The following is a 23631-nucleotide window of genomic DNA, read 5'->3' on the forward strand; positions in this document are numbered from 1 at the left end:
GAGAGAGAGAGAGACAGAGAGAGACAGAGAGAGAGAGAGAGTGTCAGCCTCAGCCTCTGGGGGATTTCGATCATCCAGGAAGACATCCTCCAGGAAGCTTGAGCTGTGCTCTGATTGGTGCATAGGAGAGATGAACAGGCGAAGAAAGAGTGCTCCAGGAGGAAAGACATCAGGTGCAAAGACTTGGGGGCAGAGAGTGTTTAAAGAATAGAAGAGACTGGCAGAAGCCAGTGTGGCCAGAGTGCAGAGGCCTCCGGTGGCTCGGGTGCGCTGGGGCCTGTGGGTGAGTGGGCTGTACTTTACAAGACACCGAAGTCCAGCTTAAGGAATTGGATCTTTATGTGAGAGCAATGGGATGCCACAGAAGCAGGGCTGGGACACCGTCGGGCTTGGGTTTTAAAAAGACCAATATGGCCAATGGACAAAGAACAGTCTAGAAGGAAGCAAGATAGAGATCAGTTGGCAGTTTCTGCTGTGGTCCAGAGTGAAGGGGATGGTGGTACATATAGAAGTGAATGGAGTAAAAAAAGGAAAGTTATTTTGCCATTCAAATGATCATCTTTTGGTAAAGCTACTGTAAAATATTATTGTAATATTATATTGTAAACTAGCCACATGACAAAATTTTCTAGTGATACAAAGTTTGAATGTTTAACTTTGGTTGTAAGAAATGCAGTGAAGGGGAGGGGCTTCCCTGGTGGCGTAGTGGTTAAGAATCCGCCTGCCAATGCAGGGGGCACGGGTTCAAGCCCTGGTCCAGGAAGATCCCACATGCCGCGGAGCAACTAAGCCTGTGTGCCACAACTGCTGAGCCTGCATGCCACAACTACTGAAGCCCACACGCCTAGAGCCCGTGCTCCGCGACAAGAAAAGCCACCGCAATGAGAAGCCTGTGCACCACAACAAAGAGTAGCCCCCACTCGCCGCAACTAGAGAAAGCCCATGTGCAGCAACGAAGACGCAACACAGCCATAAATAAATAAATAACATAAATAATTTTTTTAAAAAATGAAATGCAATGAAGGGGAAACATCTCACATATTTGAAAACTTTTATTCTTTTAGAGAATTCAAAGAAGATATACAGATGAAATCTGACAACACATGTGGATTTGTAATTCTAAAAAGAATTTCACAGCAGTGAGAAAGCATATACTTATTTTGGTGATGTGCACATATTTGTTCAAAATAAAGATATAAATGTACACTTCTGAAATAGTCTAAAAATGTAACCTAAAAAGGGAAATCTTTATCAAATATACAGAAACATATAGTATGCTTTTAGGAAAAGTAGTAGTAAAAACCTGTGCAAATAAACTACATGTAAACACAATTTTTAAGAGTTTTACAAGTATTGCTTAAATCTATATGCCTTTTCCGTTTATGAAATCATATTTTCCCAAGGAGTTCAAGTCACATAACATGGTTTACCTAGTTAATCTATAATGTATGCACACTTTACTACTGACCCATCTATAGCTGGGAAAATTAAGGCAGGGAAAGTCACTGAATATTTTTAAGCCATGACTAAACTTTAGAACATTGCCCTAAACTTCTAAGTCAAATATCATATATATATTTTTAAGTGATGTAAGCAAATTGCCATTCGAATACACACACACACACACACACACACACACACACACACACACACATACACACATACACACAATTTAAAAACTACTGATCCAGTCCTTAATAGATTAAATAGACTCAATGCCATAATTAAATAATTTCAGGATCCTTTAACACAATGATGCCACAGTAAATCATTAAGGCATTCTTAGACAGGAGGTTTTGACTTCATTAAAGTACTTCTTAACATAGAGGTTTTCTCTAATTTTCCAATAATGTTTCTATTTCAAAACAAGAAAAAAAACACAACAGCTTCATAGAGACCTGATAACTTTAACCAATATTTAGTTTTGCTTCTATTATTAAGCAGTATTTCCCCAAATATATTAAACAGAGTTACAACAAATGGATCGTCAATACTACACAGGCCCCCAATAATCTAGCTATAGTCGGTCTTTCATTGTGAAATGTAAACTTCTGAGAAGTGAAGATTCCAGCAGTGAATCTGGTAAAGCTAGGACAGAAACATTTAGTGACTTTATTTATTTATTTATTTATTTTTGCGGTACGCAGGCCTCTCACTGTTGTGGCCTCTCCCGTTGCGGAGCACGGGCTCCGGACGCGCAGGCTCAGCGGCCATGGCTCATGGGCCCAGCCGCTCCATGGCATGTGGGATCTTCCTGGACCGGGGCACGAACCCGGGTCCCCTGCACCGGCAGGCGGACTCTCAACCACTGCGCCACCAGGGAAGCCCCATTTAGTGACTTTTACCTGACCAACGGATAAGTGCCCAACTGCCCTATACAAGAGAAAACAGGAATGATGAGCAATTCTGTGTAAGTCAGGATGGTGCTGACGTCAGTTACGTGTAGGTTATGTGTAAGCAGGCGGTATACCCTGTAGAGTGCCTGGCATTCCAACAATCTGCTTTCCCTGAGCCAGATACCATCTTAATAAATACCATCAGCTACACAGACAGTACAGCTTCTAGAACAATTGTACAGAAGAAAGAGTATAAACACCTGGGACTAAATGTTCTTTACATGCTGTTTCACGCTCAGGGTTTTGATGTGTGCTTTCCTGTCATGCAGAAGCCCAAAGCCTCATTCTTGCAAAAGGGTAAAAATTGCTGCTCGTGGTCTTGGTAAAAAAAAAGAAAAAATCTGGAAAATAAAGTATACCCCAATTATACATCAGAGCAGTATAGTTAAACAAGAGGAATTATTAGCAAAAAAATAAATGCTAAAACCAGTAGTGCCCTGGGCTCTTGTGTTTCACCAAGATAACTGTGCACACTGTCCTAGCTGAAGACTGGAAGTTTCGCAATTAAGCTAGAATTCCTTCATTATCCTACTTGATTCAACTCTGTTTGTTGGCATGTTCAGAATCTGACAATTGCCTAATGATACCAGACACGTAGGGAGGAATTCACTGGGCCTCAATCAGAAATTTCATCTGTAATTGCATGTTTCCCGAAATAATCCACCTATCAGCAAATACCCTTGCAGTTAGCATATAGCAACTAGTTCTAGGCAAATTCTAAGTGATGTCGTTGAAAGGGAAGAGTGATTAAGACTGATTTTTACCACTGGCACCTAATTCTATAAAGCTATGTATCAGAAATGTCATATTTTCACATCTGATAATACTAGAGATTTCTCAGGCTAACTTCTTATCCCTGCAGTAGTTGAAAATTCATTTTATTGTGTATTAGGGGGAAATAACTAGACTAAAAAAAACACCATTTCATCAAGGAAATTAGAAATAAGGCTAAAGTATACTATTAGGCCTATGTTAATTTAAAGGAAATAATTAAGCAGCAATTAAATAGCTGATATATGAATATGGCAAAAATTATGAAGCTGGCATGAGAACACCCACACTGTCAGAAAAGGTAATAAATGGTATGTTGCAGAAAAAGTATTACATTGTATTTAATACAGGCTGGTAAATATCTCCTCTTCTATGCCAGGGGTCTGTAAATCAAGACCCTATGGTCCAATAAGTACTACCACCTCTTTTTACAAATAAAGATTTATTGAAATATAGTACTGGTAGGCAGAATCATGGCCCTCAAAAAAGGCTGAGTCCCTAATCCCCAGAACCTGTGAATAGATTACTTTGCATTGCAAAGGGAGTGTTGCAGATGTGATTAAGGTTATGGACCTCGAAATGGGGAGATCATCCCGAATGATATCCTGTCTGAGAGATGCAATAGAAGAAGGATGAGGGATTTGAAGCCTAGACGCTAGTTGGCTTTGAAGATGGAGGAAGAGGTCATGAACCAAGGAATGGTGGCCTCTAGGAGCTGAGAATATCTCTTAGTTGATGCAAGAAAACAGAAACCTCAGTCTTACAGCCATAAGAAACTAAATTCTGCCAACAACGGAAATCTGTAAGGGAACAGATTCTCCCCTAGAGCTTCCAGAAAGGAACACAGCCCTGCCGAATGACAACTTGATTCTATCCTGGCAAGAGCTGTGTTGAATTTCTGACCTATAGAATGATAAAATAATAAATGTGTGCTATTTAATACAAGTTTTAGTAATTTGTAAGTAATTTGTTTTAGTAATTTGTTATGGCAACAATAGAAAACTAATACAATAGTCACCCCTATTCATTGACCAGTTGTCTGAGGCTGCCCTGAGGTGGAGCAAAGTGGATGTGAGAGAGACCTTATGTCCTGCAAAGCCTAAAATATTTGCCAACTGGTCCTTTACAGAAAAAGTTTGCCCCCCACCCCGATATTCACAAGCAAAAACCATGACAAGCAGCTTGCATCTTGGAGCACTTAGTTGATGCCAGGCTCTGGGCTAGGTATTTTGTATTCATATCATCTTTCTGGATGGATACTATTTTGGTCCCCATTTTACAAACGAAACAAAAATTGTGAAGGCAGAAAGGTTAAGTAACTGTTCAAGGTCACCCAGTGAACCAACAGTGAGCAGGGACTCCAAGCCAAGTATGGTTGACTTCCAAGCTTGGCTCACCTCTTGGCCATTCTCCACACCCCAGATGCTCACCTGAGGCCTCCTATCTCTGGTGGAAAGCAACGGGGAGCTGTCGGCTGGGTACCAGGATGCCCAAGTGCAGCATCTCCACAGGCTCCTTGTCTGTGGCCACGATGGCATATTTGCGGACGATCTGGAACACAGAAGCACAAAAAAGCAGAATCACCCCTCTTCTCCTGCCTTGAGGAATAGCCCAGAATACAGCTGCAGAAATCCCATCAGGGTCTTACCCAGCAGAGAGCCAAATGCAGCTGGAGCTCGGCTAATCGGCGACCAATGCACATTCTTTTCCCAATGCCAAATGGAAGATGGGCAAAAGGGTTGATCTTTTTCTTGTCTTGAAGCCATCGTTCGGGTCTAAACTGACTTGAATCTTCAAAATTTTCTTCATTGGACCCCAACACATGGGTATTTAGCATCAATACTGTCTAAAAACACACAGAAACACAAAGCACTTAAAGAAAACGTTTGAATAGCAAAATTTACAAAAGCCATCACCTTACAAATGTGAAAGTAACCCACAAAGGTATAATAATGATGAATGCCAACATGTATTGGGTGCTTGAAATGTGCCAGGTGATACTGGCACAATAAATAGGTCATGAACTTTAAAATTTTACATCACATTCTCACAACAATCCCATGTGGTAGGTTTTATTATTCCCATTTTACAGATGAGAAAACTGAGGCTCGCAGAGGTTATGTAACTCACTCAAGGCTATACTTGAATCCAGGTCTGTCTATGGAGACAGAAGACCATTATTCCTAATGCTAGACTACACAACACGTCAACTACATACTGCAATCTACATGTTTCCAAAATGAATGCTCTCCCAGTAGAAACGTTTAGGGAGATCTGATGGCTATTTGAAAAGGGTAAGGTACAGACTGTGCAAATTCTACTTACTCCTTTCGGTAAAGCATATTCCCCCAGAACCATTGCTTTGTCAAGAGTTCGAGTTGTAAATGGCACACTCGGGGTAAGCCTGAAGAAACAAGATCAGAGATGTCTAAGTGGGCACGGACCAAGTTCTAGCTCAAGGGAATGCAGATTCTGGTTAAGTAAATAGTTGCTGCCTGAGTTCTCAAAAAAGGAACATGATCCCAACTCTTTACAAAGAAGTTCTGTCTCTTTCTTCCCAATATTTACACCTCTTGTTTATATTCTTTATCTTATTGTGTTGGTTAAACCCCCAAGTACAAGCTTGCTTCATAGCTGTTAATAGTGTTTGTTCGGTTTCATTCCCCGTACACATTCAAATGTGTACATTGACATGCTTCGCCCTCAAGCTTGTTGTTTGTTCTCGGTTTCTCCTAACTACCCTTCATGAAGTTAAAGATATTTCCTTCTGACCCTAAGACATTGTGAGCTTTGTTTTCCAGAAAAAGAATTTTCAAAGAACATTTTATACAGAGGCTCAAAACCAAAGGTGTCTCTATGTCTTACATAATAATATGGTTCCTTGCTGAGGTTTCATCTCACATCCTTCAATCGTGCCCCTAATCTTAATTATTGCTCATAGCGTCCATTAGAGTATTATGATTACTGATGTAAAGGGCAAGACTCTGACTTTCCAAGATTTAATAGAATTTGCCCAAACGATTTAGGAAATGAGTAATAGAAAAGGAATATGGTCCAAAGGCTCTTTTTTTTTTTTTTGTAGCTTGGTAAATGTTTACGAATCAACTGTGGGAGCCATCTGTGGGAGGGCATCCCTCATTATGTGTTGCAGAGAACAGCCTTCTGACATATTCATATTGGCTTAGGCACGTGTTCTTACCGCATAGATTCTTTCAGACAGGCTTTTAAATATGGCATATTCCTCAAATCCTCTGCCCGTGGCATCTGATTCTCAGGCAGTACACTCTGAATTTCCTTAAGAAGATTTTGTTGCACGTGGGGATTACGAGATAAATTGAAGAGGATCCACATTAAGCTGTTTGCTGTCTGAAAGCCAAATGGACATAAACTTGAGTTTTCTGCAAATAAACTGCCTTAAAACCAGTATGAGCTGAACCAAAGGTGATGCCTACCACCTCGTCATGAAAACATTAGGAGTGACGCCTTTTTACATGTCCTTCCTGGCTGTGCTTCAAATAAATGCCCTGTATGAAAAGTCAGATTTAGTTTCTAAAACACATCAACGAATAATAGCTTATTTCCTGAGGGAATCAAAGTAGAATTCTTTAAATAATCAGCTGCATTAGGACGCAAAATATAGTTTGGTACAAAAATTGAACACAAATGAGGGCGTGTAGAACTGGCCCAATGAGAGTTGGATGGACGATTGCAACAGTATCAATTTCCGGGTTGTGATAACAGTTTATCTTATGCACATGTTACCATTGAGGGAAACTTGGTGAAGGATTAAGGGATCCTCTCTATTTTTTTTCTTAGAATTGCATGTGAATCGATAATTATCTCAAAATGAAATTTGTTAATTGTTTAATATAAAAAATAATATGAAAATTGAATGAGGAGAGAGCCTAAGAGTGTTGCTAATAAAAGTGTCTTTTTTTTTTTTAAATTTTGCAATGCAAATGCACAAGAAGTTGCATTCCTGGAATTTAACAGAAAGATTTTTTTTGCCACACCCTCAAAAGTTACCACAAAAATAAAAAGGCATTATCTGACCCAGGGTTTCAGCCTCAAGGAAAGAGCCCTGGTAGGAGGCGGCCAACACCAAAATAAGAAATTCTAGCGTCAAGTTGAGTATTTCAAAGAACCAGCCACAATTTCTGACAAAGACTCATGGCCTTTTAAGTGGCATCCTTTATTTCCTTTCCAAAGGCAATGAGAAGAGAAAAAATATTGGCAGAAACAACCAGTGCAGCTTTTAGCTTCATAATGCTCACCACTGGTAGTCTTATGTATTTGTCTTTAGGCCTATTTTTGTCTAATTTAAGCCAAATATTCCCATAAAAATGGTCATTGTGTCCTCTCTGCAGACATGAAGACGCTTTTGCTAAGTGCTATGTGCCACTCACATAAATGAGCCAAGTGCAGGACAATTTGGAGCGAATGGTATTTATTATCTTTGGAAGAAGATGCCTCCAAGTAGCCTTCTTCCTGTCAGAGGACCGCCAGCCTCAGCTGCAAATAAACCGTGGATGTCATTATTACAAGAGTCCAATTTACAAAACAGGAAGAGGGCATAGCCACCAAATTAGATACACTTTCAAATTTCTCTGATTTTCCAAATGTGACTTTCAGAATAGCCAGGACTAAAAAAAGAAACAGATTGAACCGTATCAGTGGGTCCCTTACCGCAAGTACCAAATAGAGTTTCCAAAAGGCAGATAACTGTAGCTTTCACCAAAGCCCTGTAAGACAGCCCTGGCCTTTTAGGATAACTGCAGGGGCTGAATGGAGGGGAAGTGGCCTGAGAAACCTCATGGGCACAAAGTATCCCGGCTTGACCTCCATGGAGGAGACACATCTCATAGCGAGCTGGCCTTGCTATTTCCACTCTCTCTGCTAGGTCCATTTTCCATCCACCAGCCAGAGCCCACTTTACAAAACATCAATCTGATTAAGTTCCTCCCTTGTTTAAAACACTCCAAGAGATTTCCATCACAGGTGCAGTAAATCCAAATGCCTCACAAAGGCTCCTGGTTAACAGGGCCCATCATCTTCTCCCCTGTCAACTCTGACCACATGTGCTAGGTCTCCAGTCCATCCTTCTTTCTGCCCAGGGCCTTGGCATGTGCCGTTTCCTCTACTTCGAGTGGTCTTCCACCAGCTCTTCCCTTGGCTGGCTCCTTCTCGTTATTCCAGTGTCAGCTCCAATATGACATCTCAGAGAGAGACGACCTCCCCTACCTCTCTATGACTTCACCCTGATGGCTTCCTCCAGGTCCTGGATCACTGTCTGAAATGATCCTATTTCATTATTTATTTACATGTCTATCATCTGTGCCCCAAGACCACTTAAGTTCCATGAGGGGGGGGCTTCCCTGGTGGCGCAGTGGTTGAGAGTCCGCCTGCCGATGCAGGGGACGCGGGTTCGAGCCCCGGTCTGGGAGGATCCCACATGCCGCGGAGCGGCTGGGCCCGTGAGCCATGGCCGCTGGGCCTGCGCGTCCGGAGCCTGTGCTCCGCAACGGGAGAGGCCACAACAGTGAGAGGCCCGCGTACCGCAAAAAACAACAACAACAACAACAACAAAATTAGCTGTTTCCTTTAAACTGAAATCAAGTGTTTCCCAAACTCCCTCTGTTGACAATTTTAAGCAGAAAAAAATATTATTGGAATTGCAGAGAGTATTCCAATGTTTTTAGACTAAATAACATCCACGGTTAGGCACTTTGGGGTAACATGCACAGCCTAAAATATATCCAGTTTTTAAAAACCTCGATTATCTACCTTGCTGTGCTGTAGGATTTTACTGCTTCTTAATGCCTGTCGCATTTTGCATATTTGTCGTAGCACTTATACCCTGAACCGGATTTCTGTCTCTAAAGCACATGAATTTTTCTATCATATGTTTAAGCACAAAGGCTGTGCTCTGGGTCTCCTGCACATCTCTAGTATGAGAATTTTTATGTCTGCTAAGCTAATGCTCAGTTAATCCTTATGGAATAGGTGAGTTGAATGACTACGTAAAATTCATCATGAAAAAGATTTTACAGCCCATTGATTTAGCAAACTAAAACCGGGCCCACCCTTACCGTTTCCACCGCAGCCAGCTGGAGCTCCGTCACAGCCGCATACAATTCTTTCTTTGAAAGCTGATTGTGGTGATAAATATCATTAATGAAATCCATACTGGGCTGCTCAGAATATTTCTCTAACCGGTTGTCGACACAAGATTTGACTGTTGGAGAAGAGAAAAAGGGAGAGGAAATCAGCTGAAAATTAGGAGGAGGAAAAGAGTGAAATGGAACCCAGGATCAAATTCTCCTTGCAACATCTAAAGGGTCTTTGCAGGCAATCTGACAATTTGACAATTTGTCAGATAAGCTAATACTGCCTTGTTGTTAAGTCAGCAAGCCCTGACCAATGCCCACAGGAGCAGGGCTTCTCAAATATTAACATGCACAAGAATCCCCCGGGCATCTTCTTAAAATGCAGATTCTGATTCTAGAGTCTGGGGTGGGCCTGGAAGTCTGATTTCTAACAAGCTATCAGGGGATGCTGTTGCTGGGTCTGCAGTCACGTTTTGAGTAGGAAGAGGTTAGAGCTTGGGAGAGGGAGGTCATCATGAGACAGAGGTGGCATGTGGGTCCGTTCTCAGAATCAGAACTTCGTCCCATATCCAAGCATCTAGCAGATATGGTCACTGATACAGGCACAGTGGGATCTGGCTCCCAAATCCTGGCAGCAGAGGAGAGGAGAAACCCTCCACCATTGTTACCAAACATAAACACACACATACACACACACGTGCAGTGCCCATGCATGCTGACAGTAATGGTGATGTTTGTCAAGTACATTCTAGGCATGCACCTCCCTCACCTCAATCCATCATACAAGCCACCACCATAATAATAATCATGGTGATGATGGTAAAAATGATGACAATAAATGGCACAGCGGTTAGAGTTGGATCTTCTGCCTGGCTTCAACCCTGGTTTTGCCATTACCCAGCATGCAATCTTGATAAAGTTACTTAATTTTGTGTCTCAGTTCTATCACTCAGGCCTAATAGAAAACCCTACTTTACAGGGTTTCTGTGAGAATTAAATGAGTGTGTGTGTGTATACTCAGAACAATACTTAGCACCAAATATTCCCTTCATCCTGTAGCAGAAATAGCTCTGATCCATTGAGATATTGGACTGTGCCAGGTTTTGTTTTTTTTAGGTTTTGCAGAAATTATATTACATATTTTCTTGGCAGGAAATAGTGACAGTTCCCACTACATCATATGCCAGGTTTTAAGTTATCTATATTAGAACTGAAAACAGTTGTACTGAGGTACATACTACTACTACTACTACTACCACTATTAACCCATTTTAGAGGCGAGACAACTGAGAATGAAAAAGAGTGCATTTGGCCAAGCCACCACACCCAATGACAGAGCTGGGACTTGAACCCAGGAATCTTTGACTCCAAAGTTCTTGTTTTTAACCACTCCTAGTTCCCAAAGAAGACTACAGAAAACTACCTCCTGCCTTTTCCTAGAATTCATCTGTACCAGGGCGATCCCCAAATTCATGAGTTTGCAAAGCCCAAAAGAATCCGGAGGAGCAACTCCATCAAAGGATGGGGTGCTGAGGCCAAGATCATCCAGACCTTCCGGCAGCAGCTCCGGAGACAGGGTTGCTGGGTACATGTGGCCACGTTACCCGATTTGAAAATGGTGTCCCAGGCCAGAGTGTGCGCCTGCCAGACCTTGGTGTTGAGGCTCTTGTGCAGCTCGACCGGCGTGACCATCATTCTCCCAAATGTGCTCATCATCTGTGGGGAACACAAATGCCTTTCACCCCCGTTTCTCTTTCTCTCAAAGACAACTTGCACTCCTTGAGAGAAGTGTTCTAAACAACTGCACCCTTTGCTCCCCTAAAGGCCGGAATTCCAAGGATGCCTCAGGGCTCTCAGCACAGTCCCCGGCCCCACCCTCCAGGGACGTATGAAAATCATCTTTGGGATGCTTTTCCACTGGATGTGTTTCATAAAAAAATTGATCTTATGACCTAAACATAAAAAAAGAAGGATACAAATCTCATATCCATTTCCATTTCCAATAATTTCCAAACTTCAGCCATTCCTAAAACCAGTTTCACAGGGTCTACTGTCTCTACATACAACCTAAACAATCCCCCAAATTTTAATCTGAAAATTTTCAGACTCTTTGCACTAGTATTTTAATCAACTGACCTTTAACTGAAATACCTACTTTCACCTTGCCTGACAACGACTGAATGTGCCTTTTTTTATTATATGTACGTCTATGTACGTTCATTCATGAAAATATGCAACACATATTAAAATGAACACTTAACTGCTGTAATCAAATATGTGTGGATGCCACTCTTGGGAAACACTGTGATGCACATTTGTTAGGTTCTGTAAACGTTTTATAAGGAAAGGTTCTCTACCCAGGAGATGCTTACTGTTTTGATGGCCATGATGAAGTTCAAAGCTTCATCGCCTGCGTTCTTCTGAAGGAGCCCAAATCTCTTCTCATATAGCACAAGGCAGATGCCTGTTATTTAAAATAATCAACACTGTTACCCATTCACAACGACACTGGCGTCCATGATTAGCTGGCTACCAAAGGCTCAATTCTGTCTCCCATAAAAGTGAGGTCTTGGGCTTCCCTGGTGGCGCAGTGGTTGAGAGTCCGCCTGCCGATGCAGGGGACACGGGTTCGTGCCCCGGTCCGGGAAGATCCCACATGCCGCGGAGAGGCTGGGCCCGTGAGCCATGGCCGCTGAGCCTGCGCGTCCGGAGCCTGTGCTCCGCAACGGGAGAGGCCACAACAGTGAGAGGCCCGCGTACCGCAAAAAAAAAAAAAAAAAAAAGATCTTTTCGAAGAACAGAGGAAAAGCAAATTCTCTGAGAGAAAGGGGCCTGATTACTCTCCTCTCTTTCTAGAATTATTTCCAGGTCCAATGACTCATCCCCTGCAGAACCTCCTGATCGGAAAAGCCACTGTGAAGATGCAGCCATTTTTGTACATGAGTGAATCTCTCCTGTAACGTCTTGATCTTCTCAGAGTTTACCCTTGATATCATGTATAGCAGCCATTGTTAATGACCTACTCCATACTCATTCTTGCCCATTTCTTCCCTAAGAGAACCCCGATTTTATTTAGGCTGTCAATGTATCAGTCCTCAGGCAATAAGTCAGGATTGATCTAAGACAATTCTGTTCCCTGATTTCCCAGGCTTCCTGTAGCAGCCAAAGCAGTCACATGACCCAGGTCTGGCCAATGAGATTCAAGGGAGACACTTTTGCTTTCTTGATAAAGGGGAAAGCACAGCTGGTTTAGCTCTTCCCTCTTTCCTTCTTGCTTTTGCTAGAATGCAGGGGTGAGGCCAGGAGGGGCAGGAGCCATTCTGCAAGAAGCCAACTAGCTCAGGATAGATGAGAAGGAAGACAGAACAGGCTTGGGTCCCGGGGACATCACTGAGTGCCAGCTGTGGACTGGCTTCCTCAGGACTTCTCATAATGGTGGACAATAATTTTGTCAACCACCATGGTCAGGTTTTCTTTGACTTGCAAAGAAATGCATTTGATACTCCTTAATCTGGGTATTTCCAGTGGACGATTTCCAAAGCGTACTCTTCTTTTCTCCTCTATAATCATTCCCTCTTTCCCTTAACACCTTCTGTGGATTTCTTATTGGCATGGGGCTTTCTCATGTGCTAAGATGACAGTCTGTAACTTTACAACGAGGTCTATCTGATGGGGGAGACAGGTCAGGACAAAAGCCTCTGTCCCGGGGCACCCTCTCCAATCCTTCACGTTAGCAGTCAAGAGTGATCCTTCCGGCAAATCGGACCTTGGCACCTTCCTGCTAAAATCACTCTCCTATCGCTCCCAGGGACTCTGGGCTCAAAGCCAAATGCCCATCCCTGGTTTACAGGACTGACATGGGCTGGCCGCTGCTTCCTCCTATCCTCTGCCCTGGACATCCTCGTCCCTTGCTGGACATGCTCCAGTTACTCAGAACACCCTTCTTTCTCCTCAACGCAACACTCTCTGTTCCTTCAGCCTGGAACATTCCATCTTCCTTCACTTTCACCTGGGAAACTCCTGCTTATCCCCCAGGCCTAGGCTGAGATGGTACCACCCCTGTGAAGCATCCCTGACCATGCTCAGCTGACGCAGCCACTAGGATTCTCCCCCAGCCTTGAACCCCCTCAGTCAAGTGCTCCGCATTCTACTGCTACTGCCTCGTTCCCCTGCCCGCATATCGACTTGGCAGCGAGCACGTCAAGGCAGGGCTTTGCTTTTATTCCCAGCGTGGTCCTTGAAAAGTGACCATGCTCCCTTCTGTTCAGAACTTTCCATGGCTCAACATCGGACTCAAAGTAAATGTTCTTGCGGGGACTTTCAGGCCCCAGCTTAATCTTTCTCAGCTCCTCTTTCCCCTCCCCCCATAATCCACTCACACCAGCATCCTCAAAGTTCCTCAAAGACATTATTCATACTTTCACCCCAGGACATTTGCACCTCCTGTCTCCACTGTCCCAACAGGCTTCCCACAGATACCCCAGTGGCTTGCTCCTTGCCTTCCTTTAGGTCTCACCTCTAATGTCTCCTTACCAAGCAGACTTGCCTCATCTAGGAACCTACATTCTTTCTTGACTCCCTTACTCCTTGGCAGAGTATATATTAAAATATATTTACTATTGATTGTCATCCCTACTAAAATCTGAGCTCCATGTGAACAAGGATGTTGCCTGTTTTGTTCACTGCTGTGTCCCTAGTACAGTGCCTGGCACATAGCAGGTGTTGTATAAATGTTTGTTGAATGACTACATAAACAGTCCAGAGGGTAGAGCATCACCTAAACGCCTGAAAGCATTAAGAGGGCTGCTATGGCCTTTCCTACTCAGCAATAGTGTATGATTACAGAAGAGTTGTCCACAGGGCCATGTCTGTCCTCAAAATCACTTGCAAAATCAAATGAACAAGACGTGAAGAAAACTTACTTTCAAATGACCATTTGTTCAGCTCGCTGTACAAGTCTTCAATGCAGCCTCGCTCATCACAGAGCTCACTTATTCTACCTGTAAAATCAGCCAAGACCTTAACAGAAAGAAATCACCAAAGACACATTTCAGTCACTGGAGGAAAACAAAAGTTTCAAGTTCAGTAAGTTAGCTTCAGGTTTTGCTACCTTGTATATTCACTGCCCATAATGTTACTCATTCTGAATCATCACTAATTATATATTCTCCTTGGCAGTTCATCTTCTGCCCCAACACCCTTGTCCTGGGTTATTTCCTGAGCTTTCCCTGCAGCCTCCCTGAAGCTTAGGTTTCAGCTTTTGATCTAAATTTAAGAAAAGGAAAACATTTCTTCTAATCAGAATGGAGAATAAACCACAAAGGAGGAATCAGCCCAGTGTCTCTGTGGGGACAACGTCTCAAGGACTCTGGCTACCCTGAGGTTTGCCACTTCCATAGCTGGGCAGGCAAACGTCTCCTTACTGGTTGGTGTTGTATGAAGCATGTTAAGCTTAGAGCCAGGGAACTGTAAGTTCTGGACGCAGCGCCTTTACCAAACAGCTCTGTCACCTTGGACAGGTCCTATACAGCCCCTAGAGGCCCGTTTCTACAATCAGGGTTTTAGACGACTAATGCTTTGCATTTAATGAGGCTTGTATAGAATGAGGCATGGTACAAAGTGTATTACCTTAGCTGATCCTCAAATAACCTCATGAGGTAGAAAGTACTGTCATTACTCCCATTTCCTAGGTAACAGATGAGAAAACTGAGGCTTAGAGAGTAGCTAAGCCACTCTCCCTTGGACACATAAAAGTGGCTCTGCTGGGGTCTGAAATAGGGTATATGTGACCACAAAATCCACAGGTGCAACTAATGGGCATGTTTAGTTTGTCCACATAGCATGTTAAAAAGTACTTTGAATTAGTTACCATCAAAAAATCCAGAGATTTCACATGAACATATGAATTTTCCATTAGTCATCAAAAAATAATAATAATTACTAGATCTGGTGACACTGGGTCTACATTTCCATGTGGCAGGCATTTGCCAGAGCTGGGGCAGCTGTCCCCTCTAGAAAGGGCATGCACTATTCTGCTTGCTAAAATCCCTATTGGGCCTGTCTTATACATTGATATTAATCACCTGGCCCTTGGAAGCTTCTGAATTTGCAATCTTTCACCTACATGATCCTATGTGGGTCCAGTTCAAAATAAATACTGAGAGTGAACAGGAGTAAAAAGAATCCTCTACATGTTTAAATTCCCCCTTTGGGCCCCTGCTGGCTAAAGGATAACATCTAAAAACCTCAGCATGGCACAAAAATATTGTAAAGACCTGCCCTCTGCCCAGCATCATTTCAGAGAAAGCTTCACTTCAGCTGCACTAAATGTACTGTTCTCTGAACACACCATCTCATGCCTCCATATTTGCAGCAGGCTATGCTCTCTGCCTGAATGCCTTTTCCCACCTTCTCTGGCTTGCAGACTCCTGCTCATCCTAAAAAACCCAGCTCAGCTGTCACTACCTAGGAAGTGTATAGTGTTATCTCATTTAATCCTCACAGTAAACCTATGGAGTGGGAATTGTTACTCCCAGTTTATAGACTGGGAAAGTGAGCAAGTTAAATGGTACAGTCAGGTTACATAGCTGGTGGGGGTGGGGTGACGTTCAAAACCAGGACTGTAGAATGTCAAAGTCTATGCTCGTAACTGCTCCCTTATCGTAATACTACTTTAAAAGGGAGTGAAGGAGGGGGGAATAAGGAAGGAGGATGTGGAGAGGAATGAGGAGAAAAGGAAGACTCCTGAATCATCCAAATTGCCTGCCTTTTCTTCTGCACTTTGTAGCTGTGGCTTGAAGCTCCACTAAATCCCTCCACCCCCAGGAGAACCAGGAAAGCGAACCCCGTCCTGCAAACCTCATTGATTTTGTTGTCCAGCTTCATAATTTCCACTGGTTTCATTAGTTTCTTTTGAAAGGCACTCCTGACCCTCTGCCAGTCTTCTCCTTCCCTGGGAGAGAAGCAGAATTATATTTAGAGCAAATGGAAAGGAAAAGAACGAAGAAGCAGAGACACCTCCAGTTCTCTGACTTCATAAACTATATAACCAAATGAACACAGAATCGTGCCAAGAAACAGCCAGAGAATAATTAGTATTGGAATATTCGGGGCTGGTTTGACAATACGATGAATAATCACTTTTCCCTTGAGCCAAAGATTGCACAGAAAGATGAAGTCCACATATTTGGGTTCAGAACTTTTGCTGTGCCCTCGCTGGGGTTGAACTGGGAGGCCAGTGGCCTGTTTCCAGCAGTAAGCATGGGCACGTGAACACCCACTTCACCAGCAACTCAGATCTGTTTGAGGAAAAAAATCTTGTCTTCTTTCAATTGGGTTGAAAGACACATTCACAGAACACCTCGAATTTAGAATTTTGCCATTGCCTTCAAATAACAGTGAGAGATTCACCGGAGCTGTAAAAAGCCTGTTCTCATCATGAACCCTTTTGCACTTGCTCTATAGAGGACCACGCTGCCTGTGATGCATCATGCATTAATACCGTTTTTAATTCCAGTAATTAGGGACTTCCCTGGTGGCTCAGTGGTTAAGAATCTGCCTGCCAATGCAAGGGACACGGGTTCGATCCCTGGTCCCAGAAGATCCCACATGCTGCAGAGCAACTAAGCCCGTGCTCCACAACTACTGAGCCTACGCTCCAGAGCTGGCGAGCTCGCTAGCCACACCTAGAAAAAGCCGCAGCGCAGCAACGAAGACCCAATGTAGCCGTAAATAAATAAATCCAGTAATTATATATATCCTGAAAAATACGACTATTAGGCATTGGGGGTAAAAAAAGTGCTAACGTATTAAATGCTAACAATGTCAAAGCTGAGGAATCATATCACATTAGAGTATTTCTCTCTAAAATGCAACCTCCACACCCCTCCATGCCAGCTTGCCAAGTAGGTCTATCTCCTAATTCCCACAGTTTCCTTTACAAAGGAAGGTCATTGTCAAAAGCAAAAGGAGTTAACTTCTGGGACCAGGGATCGAACCCTGGTCTCCCCCCCAAGGGGGGAGAGGGGCGGGTCGCAGAATTTTAAGGGATAATTTTGTTTGTATAACATGTTTGCCTTGGCATGCTAACTTGACAATCTCATTCCACCCAAGAGTCCAAACATCATAATTCGCGTAACCTTTTTTTTGACATTTCTTTGACGGAAAGGCCTGGCCCAGCCCCCTTGCCAGAAAGAACACAAGTGTTGCGTACTCAGCCCAGACGTCCCTCCACCCACTCTAGTCCACGCAAGAGCCCGTGACCGCAGCAGGTACGGGCTTCCGTGTTCTCCCTGCATTAGAAGGGTCCAACCCCAGGGAACCCTCATTCCCGTCCCTTCCCAATTTCCAGCCGCCGAACCCCATCCTGCTTCCCGGACTCACAAGATCAGCAGTCCGTAGCCCTCCTCGCGATAGTCGCGATAGGCCTTCCACGGTTTGATCTCCAGACGCTGGGGGTACGCGCTCTCCGTGCGGTAGAGCGCTTCCAGCAGACACGGCGAGCCCAAGTGCACCGAGTCGAAGGAACCCAACTTCATGCGGAAAATCTTGCCATATTTCTCGTGGTACTCCGCCTGCAGCGGGCCGGGCAGGGTGCGAAGTAAGCGCGCAACCGCTGCAGAGTCCCAAGAGCGCTTCTCCCTCCTCCCCGCCTCCTTCCTCTCGGGGACCGGGGCCCGCTGCAGCCTGGACACACAACCGAGCGCACCGTGCGCCCGAACCGCGCGCCTCGGGGAGGGTTTGGAGAGCAAGGCGGGGAGCAGAACGGGAACTGGGGGCGCGACGAGGCATTTACCAGCGTGTCGTGCTGTTTCTTGAGCCCTCCTTTCCAGAGAATCTCCAGCAGACTGCCCAGCAGTGGCCACTTGGTGGGACCGGGCAGGGCGGCCGCGTCTTGCGCCTCGCCCTGTTCCATCATGGGGCAGAGGGGCACCTCCCGCGGCCGACGGGGCGCGCACGCCGTAGATGTCACGGGTCTGGGGGGCTGCCCCAGGCTGCGCAGCTCCTGTAGGAAGGCGGCAAGGGAGCGGCTCTTGCCGATGGGGGAGCTCATGGCAGCGGGGGAGACCGGGCGCTTGGGAATGTGCGGGGGCTGGGAAGGGCGAGGTGGCTAAAGAGGCGCCGGCGAGAGCTGGGGCCTTGACGATTCTGCGCAAGAGAGGCAAAGAGGGGCAGCAGGTGTGATGGAGAGGGCGGAAGACGGACAGAGAGCAGAAAGGAACTCGGCGAGGATGCTCGACGCTGCACCGCGCGGCAGCCTCAGGGAGCGGATGCCCGCCTAGCGCTGGCCGCAGGGGCTGGAGGAGCGCAGCCGGGAGTTGGGTGGCTCTTGGAAGAGCAAAGGAAAGGACGTGAGTCCGCCTGCTGGTTGCAAGTCTGACTTCCAGCTCTGGAGTAGCGAAGTGGAGGTGTCTAGGAAGGTAGAAGAGATGCTGCTGGCGCTGCGCTTTCCTCCTGTCCCTCTCCATGCTCCATGCCCGGGGACCATGTATTTATGGAGACAGGGCAGGCCCTGGGTGGCCAATGAGCACGCTAAGTGGGGCGGAGTGGGTTACGGCTGGCCAGGCCCGGAGGGACGCGGGACCCGGGGTTGGGGGTGGTGCATGGAAGTAGGATGGAGTCAGCGAGGTGAGCGAGGGCGCCGGGCCTCGGGTGACCGGAGCGCGGCTCTCCGGACGGGAACGCCGCGGACTCCACCCTGGAGATAATCCCCCAGGGAAGGCACGCTCACTGGAGTTCACCGGACGTGCGCCGAGCGCGCCTCCCCGCCCTCCCCCGGCGGCCGGGAACTGCAGCCTCGCGCTTGCACAATCGCGCCGCCGCGCTGGCGAGATCTCGGAGTATCGCCCCGAGGAGGCTGCCGGCGCCTGCCGGAGCCCGAGAGCCCGCGCGTTGCCCGAAACCAGTTTTTTTGCCAGCCTGGACGGAAGTGTTTTTGGAGGAAGGTTGGCTTTCTGCACCTCCCAAGGTGGGGAGGGTTTGAGTCTTAGTGAAAGGCACCCGAAGAGGGGATTTCACCTTAGGGTCTTAACTTGGGCAAGGAGGAGCCGCTGAATTTGGAGAGTTTTCTCCCTAGCTGCTCCATTTTGGTTGTTATGAAGATGTAATGAGTGAGTGCAGGTAAAGCGCCTACAACGTAGTCCACCGTCAGTACTCCACCTGATGTTGCCATTTTAGCTGGTTATGAAATGAGAGGCAAAAGCAGGGCTCGTGGTTGAGACTGGGCATCTGCCCCTCCCTCCATTTGGACACCGACCACCTTGTGCAAAAGCTAGGCACCTGCACCTTCGAACCGCGGCCCCTACCATCCCCATCCATCCCTACAAAGTCCATCTTAAGCAAGCGCGGGAGGGAACACACCATACACACACACACACACACACACACACACACACACTTCCTAGGGTCCTCGTGGCTGGCAAGGGTAGAACTCTCTGTACTAACCAAGGAAGAGAAGTTGGAGACTTTGCTGATTGTTTTGAAGTGGTTCGTATTCTTTCGTTCTGATCCAGTACAAAAACGACCGCCAGCCAAGGAGGAGGTGAGGGAAGTTCTGTTTCCTCTGAGGGTTTTCAGTCACGTGACTGCGTCATTTTGACCCTGGTGTCAAATCCTTCTCTCGTAAGTTTATTGTAAACTTTTAGCTGGTTTTTGAAAACCTTTTGCAGGCCGACTTGAGCTTGAACTCTGTCATTTCAGATTTGTCTTGATTAAACGTTAATGGCTGTTAATGTTAATAAAAGTAATAGTTATATATTTATATAATTCATACATAATGTATTATAGCTATATAGATATCTATATACACTATATAGTACATATTCTATAGCATATGCTATAGAATATACACTATATGTAATATATCTATATATACACTATATAGTACATATCCTATAGCATATGCTATAGAATATATACTATATGTAATAGACACTATATCATATATACCATATGTTACTTAGTGTACAAATGTAAAGCTTTCTAGGGCTTATGATAAGCCAGGCACTAAGCTAGACATTTTTCGTAGAATTTCCCATTTCAGCCCAATGGCAAAAAAATAAATGAATAAATAAAGTTAAAATTTAGAGCGTTCTATAATTTGCCCTGTGTCACAGACCTTATCGTAGTGTTATGTGGAAGTCAGACCCAGATTTTCTGATTTTGGCCTTTACTATGTACCTTCATATACAACATGCTATATTACATCACCCTTTCTTAAACCAGGAATATCTCAGAATATTGGAAATGTTTCTTAAATGGGAATATCTCCAAAACGGATGTGGGTGGGATCAGTATATGTGGAGCTGTGTGGTGCAAATGTTGTTTTACGCCTCAATGATGGTAAAATAAATAAATAAAAAGCCCCAAACAGAAGAAGCATTCAGTTCACCACTGTGTGCCTTTCTTCTGGCAGGGTGCTTGACACATAGTAAGTGCTCAAGAAATGCTGAATCCTATTGTTATGTCAGCTGTTGAGTTATCTGCCCACCCCCCACCCCACCCCCACCCCCGCTGTGTTTTCTTTTCTTTCTCTCTCTGCAGGTGTGCTTAAGCAGAAAGGAAAATAATTTCAGATTTGCTAGGTTTTCACATGAGTTTAGCATCGTTTTGCTTTATAAACTCCAAATAGATACTTAGAAGTGCAGGCAGTCGTTAGTCTCATAATAGCCAGCAAGAAAATTCCTATTTCAGAGAAATTGTTTTTTCATGTCCAGTGGAGAAAGTCCCGGATTGCAGAAGAAAGCAGTGCTGGTTCTTTAAAACTTGGTTGACATCAACACATACCCGTCTTTGATGAGGTGCAGCTGAATACAAAATGACTACTTTGAGCCCCTTCCCAGACACTCACTCTCCCTCCCTTGGCCTCCTCTGTCGCTTGAGCCCCTGTGAGTCATCCCCATAGGGATATTGCTGGGAATTACTAATGAGAGATCTTGAAGCTCCTGGTACAGGCCCACCATCATTACCAAGACAGGCCCAGGCCCTCTGTTTTGTTCCGGGAAATCTTACCGAGTCCTGAATGGATAATTATACTCCAGCCCTCACACCAAGTGACCGCAGATGACAAAATTCTGTGTGTGTGTGTGTGTGTGTGTGTGTGTGTGTGTGCATGCACATGCGCATTTGTGTGAGCTTGTGTGATGAGGGTGAGGTTGAGGGTCCCGAAGAGGGCAACGGCTGATTTCTCTGTGCTGAGAAACACAGCACTCTCTCAAATATATCAAATGTTAATACATAGTTTTGTGCTTCAGAGCTTTGGCTAAACTAGCGGGTGTGTTGTATATCCACTTACTGATTGTGGAAACTTGAAGGACTTACTTTCCACATCTGTCGAACGGATGGTATTAGAACCAACCACACGGTAAAGGTCAAGTCTCCTGGAAATAAGAGTAATAAAAATAGCCAATCTCGTGGGGTTGCTGTGAGAATAATACATCTATAGTTCTTAGCACAGTAAAATGCTCGGTGAATATTACCTACAATATTACTGTATTGTATGCCATGGTTTTTGCAAACTACATACAAGAGAGGCAACATAGATGTCTCAGTTGTTATACCGAGTGTTCAACTTAATACTGTAGTTTCGACTCAGGAAACTGTATAATTGAATAAAGCCAGAGGAAGACTAGCAAAGAAATGCTGGTGAGTTCAAATCCCAGCTCAGCCACTTAGGAGCCGGATCAACCAGCGATAATTTACTTTTATCTCTGTCAGGCTCAGGTAGCTCATCTCAAAGTGCTGATAATGAGAGGACCTACCCAGTAGGGTTTTTCCGAGGATGACAAAGCACTGAAAGTCCTTGGCATATAGTAAAAGTTTTAAAATGTTTATTGTTAACATTAATAAGAATTAACAGGGTTTGGGCTCTCAAATAATGAAGGTCATAATCTCTGTTGCATCTGTCTTGGGGTTTCCTGCCTGATTAGACACACACACAAAAAATCCTTGAAATTACAGACATTGTCTCCTTTTTTTTTTTTTTATCTCTGCTAGAGCAAATGACACAGTGCTGCCCCTTTTACCTTGGCCAGCATCCAATAAGCACATAATAGGCAATTGATCATTGATGATTTCCTCATTGCCAAATGAAAAGAGAAAGATTTGTATCAATACATTCTTTGTTTTCTGAGGAAGAGACTGTTGGAAAATCCCAGGAGGGTTTTATTTGAGTGTCATACAGGAAGCAATTCTATATGACAAAAAGAATAGCTTGGCTTTCAACAGCTTGGGTTGAAGCCAAGGCTCTACCACTCACTAGCTGTGTGACCTTAGGCAAATTATTTAACCTCTCTGAGCCTAGTTTCCTCATTCATAAAATTGGGGGTTACTATACTTACGTCTTAGGAAGGTTAAGATGAATATTTGAAATATCAGCCGAAGTGCAATCAACCATTGTCTTCACAAACGTCCATTTGGCCCCTGTATATGCTTGATAATTTCTGAGTAGAATTCAGCCCTTTTGGTAAATTATACTATGAAAAAATGTATCTTAAAGCCTCCAAAATGCAGTTACATGGAGAGAACTTTTGTAAAATTTCGTTAAAAGAGCAGGTTCATTTCTAAGGAGATGAAAAACACAGGTATACACTCAAGTTTATAAGTCATTTTACTATTTATTTATTTAGGCCACATCATGAGGCATGTGAGATCTTAGTTCCCTGACCAGGGATTGAACCTGTGCCCCCTGCAGTGGAAGTGCAGTATTAACCACTGGACCGCCAGGGAAATCCCAACAAATTGTAATTCATTGAAGAGCTACTATGTGTCTGCCAGACATTTTGTATCTCTACTCACACAATTGCTAAGTTAAGTGTTATTTCCCATTTTGTGTGAGTAAACTTGTTTCTTATAGAGTTTAAGCCAGACCTGAGTTTGAACCCACCATGCTACATATTACCAAACTGGTCCACCTTGTCCTCACCTGCAAAATGGGAATAATAATAGTGGCTCTTATATGTTATTATAACACTGTAGTTTTACTTGTAACTTGAGTTCTAGCTTGCTTCAGGAGGTCCCTGACGGCAGGAAGACTGTCTGTCTTCTGCTGTATTCTTAGTACCTATAACTATGCTTGGATCAGTCAAGGTGCCCAATAAATAATTGTCAAATAAGATATTGCAAAATAACAAAGATTAAATGCCTTACGTGTTACAGCTGTACTTGTTCTATTTGGTTGATTCTGTGGTTCTGGTGAAACACAATTCCTGTGTTTAATTACAAACCTTATATATAAAGAGACATTTTATTTCCTTTTTTCAGAAATATCTGGGGAAATCGAGGTCTGTATGTAGATGTGCCCTCTTTAAAGTAATAGAGCATCTCCACATAAAAATGGAGAAAATCACACAGAAACGAAG

The 23631-nt window shown here is 44.3% G+C and overlaps 1 protein-coding gene across 1 annotated transcript; it reads right to left on the bottom strand.

Annotated features, from left to right (window-relative positions):
* Positions 1-1111: 1111 nt before the first annotated feature.
* Positions 1112-18809, bottom strand: CYP24A1 (cytochrome P450 family 24 subfamily A member 1). The gene is made up of 12 exons (XM_067708552.1): positions 18069-18809; positions 17657-17847; positions 16133-16226; positions 14197-14293; positions 11647-11738; positions 10879-10990; positions 9257-9402; positions 6367-6533; positions 5493-5571; positions 4816-5013; positions 4598-4718; positions 1112-2737 (listed from the first exon to the last, which is right to left on the bottom strand). Exons 1-11 carry the CDS (start codon positions 18324-18326, stop codon positions 4608-4610), a joined length of 1545 nt encoding a protein of 514 aa, XP_067564653.1. The 5' UTR covers positions 18327-18809; the 3' UTR covers positions 1112-2737; positions 4598-4607.
* Between the last annotated feature and the right edge of the window lie 4822 nt (positions 18810-23631).

Source organism: Pseudorca crassidens, chromosome 15 (assembly GCF_039906515.1).
Source record: "Pseudorca crassidens isolate mPseCra1 chromosome 15, mPseCra1.hap1, whole genome shotgun sequence".
Taxonomy (NCBI): domain Eukaryota; kingdom Metazoa; phylum Chordata; class Mammalia; order Artiodactyla; family Delphinidae; genus Pseudorca; species Pseudorca crassidens.